This window comes from Mesoplodon mirus, assembly GCF_964341445.2.
Source record: "Mesoplodon mirus genome assembly, chromosome: 18".
Classification (NCBI taxonomy): Eukaryota; Metazoa; Chordata; class Mammalia; order Artiodactyla; family Ziphiidae; genus Mesoplodon; species Mesoplodon mirus.
The window spans coordinates 26,571,841-26,580,233 of NC_138994.1; the positions used below are offsets into that span (position 1 = coordinate 26,571,841).

The 8,393-nt window shown below is 60.9% G+C and overlaps 1 protein-coding gene across 1 annotated transcript; it reads right to left on the bottom strand.

The window, feature by feature from the left end:
* Window positions 1–2,820: 2,820 nt before the first annotated feature.
* On the bottom strand, window positions 2,821–5,774 carry LOC309793852 (forkhead box protein J1-like; the record flags this gene model as incomplete). The annotated part of the gene is made up of 2 exons (XM_082604629.1): window positions 2,821–3,588; window positions 5,277–5,774. 2 exons carry the CDS (start codon window positions 5,772–5,774, stop codon window positions 2,821–2,823), a joined length of 1,266 nt encoding a protein of 421 aa, XP_082460755.1.
* Window positions 5,775–8,393: the final 2,619 nt, after the last annotated feature.

Genomic DNA, 8,393 nt, shown 5'->3' on the forward strand with positions numbered 1-8,393 from the left:
TTTCCTGATTGTGATGGTGGTACTGGGATTATGGAGGTGTGTCCTTGTTCTAAGGAAACACACACTAAAGTATCTAGTGCTAATGGGGCAGCCTGTCTGCAACTTACTGTTAAGGGCGCAAAATATATATTGACTGGGATTACAGCGAATCTCTAAGTAAATACGGAGTCACTGAACGTTTTTTCAAAAAGCCACCCAGCCAAGGGCCGGGGCAGGGATGAATAGGAGGGACAGGATCCACTCACGCTTCCCGCCTCCTCCACCGCCAACCCCCAAACGCTGCCTGCTGAAAGGGTGTGTGAAGCCCTGTGTTGTGGCCGCTTCGGAGCCCCCTCTTACCTTTGGCTGCTCGTTGGCAGCATCCATGGACCCTTAAAAGTGCCAGTGTTTGGGTCCCAGCCCCAGAGACGCTAGTCCCAAGCATAGGGATTTTCAGGAGCTCCTGGGGATTCTTCCTGGCAGCCAGAAGCTTCTTCAGCCTTTCCTTACCTGGCAGGCAGTTCTGCAAGATCCTGACCTTGCCCCTCTTCCCCCAGCATGGGCCCAGGCAGAGGGTGAGGAGGGGGGACAGTGACCGGCCCCACCTGTCAATCCAGGATGTACCCCTTTTGGCGGGGGCTGGAGGCTGAGCCTGGGGACCAGTGGAGAGGCTGGAGCCCCCATGTTCCCCCAGTGCTGGGGAGCGTGGGGAGGAAGGCTGGAGGGTGGTGGGGAGAGGGAGGGAGTCGTTGCTTAGGGGGTGAAGGGAGTCTCAGAGGGAGGTTGGGGCAGCCTCCTCAGCAAGCGGTGGGAAGGGGATGGGCTGCCTCCTGAGCTCTGTAAGGCCCCAACCCGCCTGGCCCTGCAGTGTGCGCACCCTTCGAAAATATTTTGAGTAATTAGCAAGGGAAAGCAGCAAGTTGGCGGGGGAATGCCAGGTTGTCCTGGAGCCAGCCTCCAGTGCAAGGAAAGAAAGGGGCCTCAGGAGAAAGGGGTCCGTGGAGGCTAGGCAGGATTGTGTAGGACAGTGCCCGTTTGTGTGTGTTTGTGTGTGTGTGTCTGTGCGCACGTGCACGTGAGTGCTGGGGGAAGGGGCTGTGCACCACAAGGGCGTGCTGGCGGGGCCAGGTGCAGGCTCGGGGGAGAGATGGGTTCCAGGCAAAGCTGGGGTGAGGGGGTGGAAAGGTGCCTGCTGAGTGTCACATATTTGCTGTGCCTCAGTTTCCCCATCAGAACTCTGGTACGTTGATTCCTCACAGGCTGGAGCTGTAGGGTCTAGGCACCCCGTCTTCCGTCTGCCCTGATGGCCTCCCTCAGCCCCAACCTGCATTGGAGGGAAGGCCCTGGGCGGGGTGAATGAACCCCAGGGTGGCAAGTGGGGCCCCAGGGGCTGGGGCCCTCTGACCTCACACCCTGTCCCTTCAGGAAGGGACCAAGGGAGGGAGGAGCTGGAGACAGGCCCAGGCGAGGACCGCAGGTGAGTCTGGGCAGGCCCTCAACTTGGGCGAGGTGGGGAACGTAAGCCGAGCCCTGGGCAAGAACGGCCTTTGTGAGTGAGTCCTCAGGGCCAGGGAGGGGGCTGTGCCTCCTTTGCCGCCTGCTCCTCGGGGCTGTGGGTACAGTCTCCCCATTGCACATAGAGAGGTGCCGAGGCCCTGGCTGCAGGGGACCCCCGAGGGCCGCCTCTCAGCCCCTTTCTCTCTGGGCACCCAGAGATCCTGAGGAGTGCATCAGGGGACACTCTGCAGGCCTTTGGTGCCCCCCATCTTCCTCCCAGCCATTCCCCCTTGGGCCGTGGCCTCCCCAAAACTGGCCCATGCTTTTCCCCAGAGAAAGTTGCAAGCAGGTCCATTTTGAGACTTTTTAAAACTTTAGTTTTAAAAATGTTTTTATTGTAAATCACTTTCTATGAAAAAGGTTAAATTGCCCGATGGGTTAGGAGAGTGGATGTGGGATGCAGCCCAGGGCGTTTATGGTGGAGCAAGACACTCCCCTGCAGGAGTGCAAGCAAGGGCACGGGGCCATCCCCCCATTCCTGGTCCCAGTGGTTCTAGCAAGCACTGCGTCCCTCCCAGTTAAGCCTCAGCTCTAGCTACATTCACTACATTAGTCTGTCTGTCCCCTTTCCCTCCGCAGCTTGGCTGCCCCAGCCCCGAAACCCCAGATCCCCATCTCCCCGCTGCTCTCAGCCTCAAGTTGGGCTCAAAGATTAGGGACACATACCCTCTGCCCCACCTCTAGGGATGAAGCCAGAAGATCCCAGAGGCCTTAGAAAATCTCCTGGCTCCACCCGGCACCCCGGCCTCCTTTCTGTCTCCTCTCTCTTCCCCCCTCCGCCTAGCTCCTCCTCACAGACTGCCAGGAGAGGCCTCTTGGGTGTTCATTTGCAGTCACCTAATCAGCATTGGTTGTACCTGGGAACTTGCTCTGGATAGAGACCTGGGGAGGAGAGCAGGAGAGAGAGAAGCTTGGAAGCTAAGGTGTTCTGGGGCGCGCCCTGTACTGATGTTTCCAGCTTGGCCAGGGCCCCTCCAAGCCGCAGCTCTCATAGTGCAGGGCCCTTAGCGTGTCTCTGGGGCAGGGAAGAAGTGGATCAATGAAACACTGTGTGTATGGGGGGCTGGGGAGCGGAGGCAGCAATTTGGGTCCTGGGCCCCAATTCTCAGCCTGCTGGACTAGAATCTGAGGATGGCCTGGGCTGGGGGCCGTGTGGCCTGGTGGGGTGAGCTGGCCCAGCCCCTGCCTGGGCGGTAGGGTGTCCATGGGCCTGCACTGGCGGGGAGGGGGGCAGTCTGGGCCCAGACTTCGGTGCTGTCTGGAGGTGGGGCAGGGCCTGGCTTCTTACAAGAAGGCGCCCAGGCTGGCCCAGTCATGCAGGTCAGAGGCCAGTGTGGCATCCCCGGCCTCAAAGAGGGGCTCGGGGGGCAGGGAGCTACGGGTGCTCTCGTCCCAGGGGTGCTCCAGGAAGGATGTGGCCAGGAAGGTCTCATCAAAGTCCAGGCTGTCGGTAGCCTGCTCCGCTGGAGGCCCCCAGGTAACAGGGCAGTCGATGTGGTGGCCATGGATGGTGAGGTCCACGTCCCCGTGTGAGGCAGGGCTCAGCGGCGGGATCAGCTCCGAGATCTCCAGCGTGCCCAGCTCCCCGTCCAGCGTGCCAGCGTCCAAGATGGCCTCCCAGTCAAAGTTGCCCTTGAGGGGTTCCAGCTCACCCTGCTCCTCCTGGGTCAGCAGCAGGGGGCTGGAGGGCCGCGGGACCTTGGCCTCCTGCTTGGGCAGCGGCTGTTGACGCTTACGCCCCAGCCTGCCCTCGCCTGCACCCCAGCCCGCCTCCCCAGTGGCCTCCTCGAACTCCCGCAGCAGCTGCTGGGCCTCGGTGCTCACGGTCAGTGGCCCGGCCCATGGGGCGGCGCTGGGCTCTGGCACGGCCTGGCGGGCAAAGGCCGGGTGGATGTGGACTGGGGGTAGCCGCTGCTTCTTCAAGGCCCCACTCAGCAGCCGCTCGGCGTACTGGGGGTCGATGCACCAGAAGCCCCCCTTGCCTGGCTCGTCCTTCTCCCGAGGCACCTTGATGAAGCCCTTCTTCAGGGACAGGTTGTGGCGGATGGAGTTCTGGACACAGGGAGGTAGGAGAGAAGGAAGACAGCTGGGAGAGTGGGTGGGGTCAGTGATGGGGGGCTCCTAGCGCCACTGCCAGTCCCACCACCACCTTCTCTCCGATGGGGGCAGGGGAGACAGAGGCGCTGCTCCGAGCGGGAGGCTCTGGGACACCACCCACGGGGCACCAGGAGCTGGGAGTGCTGTCGGGGGCTTTTGTTCCCTTTGGCCAGGATATCTGCCTGCTCGGTCATCCGAGCCCTGAGCCGCAGGGTGGCTCTCAGTGCCAGCCTGTCCTGCCCTCCCTCCCTTACCCCGCTGCTTGTGGCCTCTGGTCAAAGGCCTTGGCTCCCCCAGGTCCTGGACGGCCATCTCCCTCTGCCTGGGCCTGGCTGGCCTTCTCTGTTTGTGAAATGAGTGAGTGGGTGTGAGGGTGTGTGTGTGTGGGGGGGGATGAAGTGTGGGAGGATCTGATGACTTTCCTTGTTTCTAGAGCCGGCTGCTGGCCTGGGCCCTCACCCACCATGTCCCCCTCCTCCCACCCCAGGCTCTGAGGCCTCAGTTGATTATTACCCAGCCAAGAGCATAGCGCTCATTCCTGGGGCCTCTCAGGCTTGGGGTAGTGTGTGGGGGGGGTAGAGGGTCTCTGCTTTCTCACCAAGGTTACAAATGGTACCTGCCCCAGGGTCAGGGCCCAAGCAATCGTGGAATAGCTGTGATTACAGGAACTCTGATCCTGTGACCTGTGCCACAGGGAAGGATCTGTGCATCCTCAGGGTCTCTGTCCCCAAGTAGCCCCTGATCCTGATGGTCGAAGAGGCTCAGGGCAGCGTGTGCCCAGCCTGAATCACCATCCTGCCTTGTTCACGCCTGGGTGCACAGTCCAAACCACGCTGGGGCACAGGGGTCTGGGGCCTGGTGGGTGGGGCCGGCAGGTGAGTAGTGCCCCCTGGCAAGACTGGGAGGTTTACATGGTGGTCTGGGCCCCTTGGCTGCTCTGTGCCAGGTTCCGGAGACTTGGAACATGAAGCCAGTGTGGGAGGAAAGAGCCCCTGTGGAAAGCACGTGGCTGAGGTAATTGTCCCCCCAGGGAGGTTGATGAGAAGAGGGGGAGGAGTGTAGGCAGGAAACTAGGGAGGGCTTGGGGTGGGGGCTGGCACAGCAGCTTTCGGAAGGCCCCGTAGCCCTTCCACTGGGACACCGATGGCCTTCACACCCCGCAGCACGCCCCTCTCCCCTCCCAGAGCCCCTCCAGCCAACTGAAAGCAGGCGGGATGCAGAGCCTGGCAGGAACGATGCTCTGCCTCCAGTCAGGCCCTGACAAACTGACCTTGAGGAGGGGAGTGTCGAGGAATTCCAGGACTTGGGACAAAAATGTGTCCCTCAGTCCATCAACCTACCCTGGGGGGCTGTGTCCACGCATAGTTCAGCCCTGGTCTTTGGGCTGAGCCTGCCGGATGAGTGACAAGTTCTTTCCCCTTGAACCTCTATGTCGGCACCCCTGCAGCCCTCTGAACATCCTCCCTCCTCCGTCTCTGAAGTCAAAGGGGCAGCAGTCCAAGCACTGGGCTCCCTTGAGGTCCTTCCTGGACGGCCTTCCTCTCTCGGGGCCCTGGCCGTACCGCGCCTACTTGGCCTGCGGATCTGGGATGTGAGTCCAGTCCGCGAGGGCATGGGGAGGGAGGGAGGGAGTGCCTCCCTACCTGCCAGGTGGGATCAGCGTGGCGGAAGTAACAGAAGTTGTCCGTGATCCACTTGTAGATGGCCGACAGGGTGATCTTGGTGGCCTTGCTGGCCTGCATGGCCATGCAGATGAGCGTGGCATACGAGTAGGGCGGCTTCACGTGCGGGTTGGTGGCGTAGTCCACGTCGTCGGGAGGCGAGGCCTGCAGCCCCGAGGGGGCGCTCCGCGGCGTGCAGGAGGACGTGGGCTTGCCGGGTGTGTGCGGCTGCCCCAGGCAGGCGGGGTCCGCCGCCAGGGGAGACCCCGGCTCGGCCGAGCCTGCCAGCTCGTGGGAGCCGTGGGGGTCGGTGTCCCCCGAAGGCAGGGCGGGGAGCTCGGCGTTGAGAATGGAGAATTCCTGCAGCCACTGCAGGCTGGTCAGGCTGTCATTCAGGGCGTTGGACTCCTCCAGGCCGCCTTCCGGTCCGGCCTCCTCCGCTGCCCCTGCTCCCGAGACGCGTAGCCAGCTCTCCGCCATATCTGCGGGGACTCTCCGAGGGGGCTGTCAACATCCACGAGCCGAGCCGAGGGTGGCCGCCGAGCTCTCCGGCCCGCTGACTCCCGCGGCTTCAGTTACGCAGCCTCCCGGAAGCGGGCTTCCATCCCGCGATCCGGGGGTAGCCTCCTCCAAACGGAATGTGGTGCCTGCGGGGACCAGAGCGGGAACTGAGCCCTCTTTCCCCACCCCCGAGGGGAGAGTGTGGGCGAGGGGGGAGGCTCTTACTAAAATCCTTCCTGCAGCTGGGGAGGATCTTTTACTGCCGACGTCTGGGAAACAGAAGGTGTGCCCGGGGCTCCGACCCACACGGGGTTCGCCTCGCTCTTTTCCTCTTGGATCTTTAAGAGGAGACTTAATTAGCCCAACGAGGGAATAGTGTAGGGGCATGCGAGGCCACCCGTTTCTCCCTCAAAGCGGGGAATTAACCCCCCTCTCTCCGTCCACAACCAATGGAAATGGGGCGAGAGAGTCCAGGAGGGCAGTACGACGGGTCGGGGGGCGGGGGAGGTCGTCTGATCTTTGAAAAGGGATATTAGGATGGGGCTCAAGGGGAAGGAAGGAAACAATACAGAGAGTTATAAGGGGGTGGGAAGTGAGTGTCCCCCAAACGCCTCTGATGTCAGTCCCCGGGCCCTCCACTTCCGTCGGGGACGGATGGGAGAGCGGGCTGGTACTGACGCCCTCCCTTCCCACGGCCGGCAGCCCTCCCCGTCCCTTACCTGGCTCAGAGCGCAGCCCGGGCCAAAGGAAGCTTCTCAAAGAAATTCCTCCCACCGCCCACCCTCACCGCGGCTCTCTGCTCCCAGCTCCAGGGCCCAGCCAGCAATCCTCGTCGCCACTCACGCCCGCCGGCGCCTCTCTGAAAGCCAGCGGCTGGGGACCGGCACTCAGTAGCCGCTCGCAAGGCGTCTCCTGCTGCCGTGGCGACGCCCCGCCCATATAAACAGCTTCCGCTTCTGCCATTGGCCAGGGCATCTCCAAAGAGACCGCGGGCTCTTAACGGCTCTCTCACGCGGTAACTCTCTTCCAGCTCCCTCCTGCCGCCCTCTCCCGCGCGCGACCCAGCCCCCTACCCGCCACCGCGTCCCGGCTCCGCGCATTCCCGCCCGAGGGCCCCGCGCAGGGCTCGGAGAGGCGCGCGGCTTGGCGCTCCCGCAGAGGCCCCGGGGCCCTCGGCGAGCAGTTCGCCGCGGGAACCGTCCTCCGCCCCACCCCCTTCCCATCTGGGCTGCTCAGAGGTGGCGACGGCTCCTGGGACGCAGCCCGTGGCGCGGGGGCCAGGGCTGGGTGCATGCTTGGGGCTTTCCTTTCCTCTCCTCTGGGCTGCGAGTGGCACTTCCTCACGTTTCTGCGGCCTGTCCCGGTCTCCCGACCGAGTGTCGTCTTGGTGCCCGCAAGCAGGTCTGACTCTCCGATGCCACCTGCCGCTCAGGTCCGCAGAAACCGCAGCCCCGGTCGCAGGCACCCCAAGGCGGCTAGGGTAATCCAGTGTTTCCCGGTAAGCGCCCCCTCCCCGCCCCGTCCTCAGCAAGATTCCCAGAAGCTGACATTCCAGAGGCTTCTTCGGAAGTGCTCTCCCTCCTTTCCAGATAGCCGAGGAAACAGAGCCGTTGGGTGAAAGCCAGGAAAGCCGTGGACTTGCCAAATTCTTTGACTGGGGTCATTTGCCCCATTCATTTCACCAGCCTTTAAGTGACGGACTAACGGTGGACTGTGGTCCTTCCTCCTCCCCTCCCCCAGCCTCCCTCCAGTCACCAGCTTTCCTGCTCTTCAGTTATTGAGGAGCTGCAGTTGGAAGTTCTCTGGTTGAAGGGGGTGGGTGGAGGTGAGGGCTCCTTATCAGGCCTCTGGGCAGGAGCTGTGCCCGGGGGATGGTACACCAGCTCCCACCCAGAAACATGTCTTTTCCTCTACCCCTTGCCCTCTCTCACTCCTCCATGTCCAGCTTGTCTTGAGTCAAAGTTTTTTTTTTCTTCCCAAGTATTTATTGTTTTATTTTAATTTTTATTTTATTTTTTTATTAGTTTCTGCTTTATAACAAAGTGAATCAGTCATACATATACATCTGTTCCCACATCCCTTCCCTCAGGCATCTCCCTCCCTCCCACCCTCCCCATCCCACCCCTCCAGGCGGTCACAAAGCACCGAGCTGATCTCCCTGTGCTCTGCGGCTGCTTCCCACTATCTACCTTACGTTTGGTAGTGTATATATGTCCATGCCTCTCTTTCGCTTTGTCACAACTTACCCTTCCCCCTCCCCATATCCTCAAGTCCATTCTCAAGTAGGTCTGTGTCTTTATTCCTGTTTTACCCCTAGGTTATTCATGACATTTTTTTAAATTCCATATATATGTGTTAGCATACGGTATTTGTCTTTCTCTTTCTGACTTACTTCACTCTGTATGACAGACTCTAGGTCTATCCACCTCATTACAAATAGCTCAGTTTCGTTTCTTTTTATGGCTGAGTAATATTCCATTGTATATATGTGCCACATCTTCTTTATCCATTCATCCGATGATGGACACTTAGGTTGCTTCCATCTCCGGGCTATTGTGAATAGAGCTGCAATGAACATTTTGGTACATGCCTCTTTTT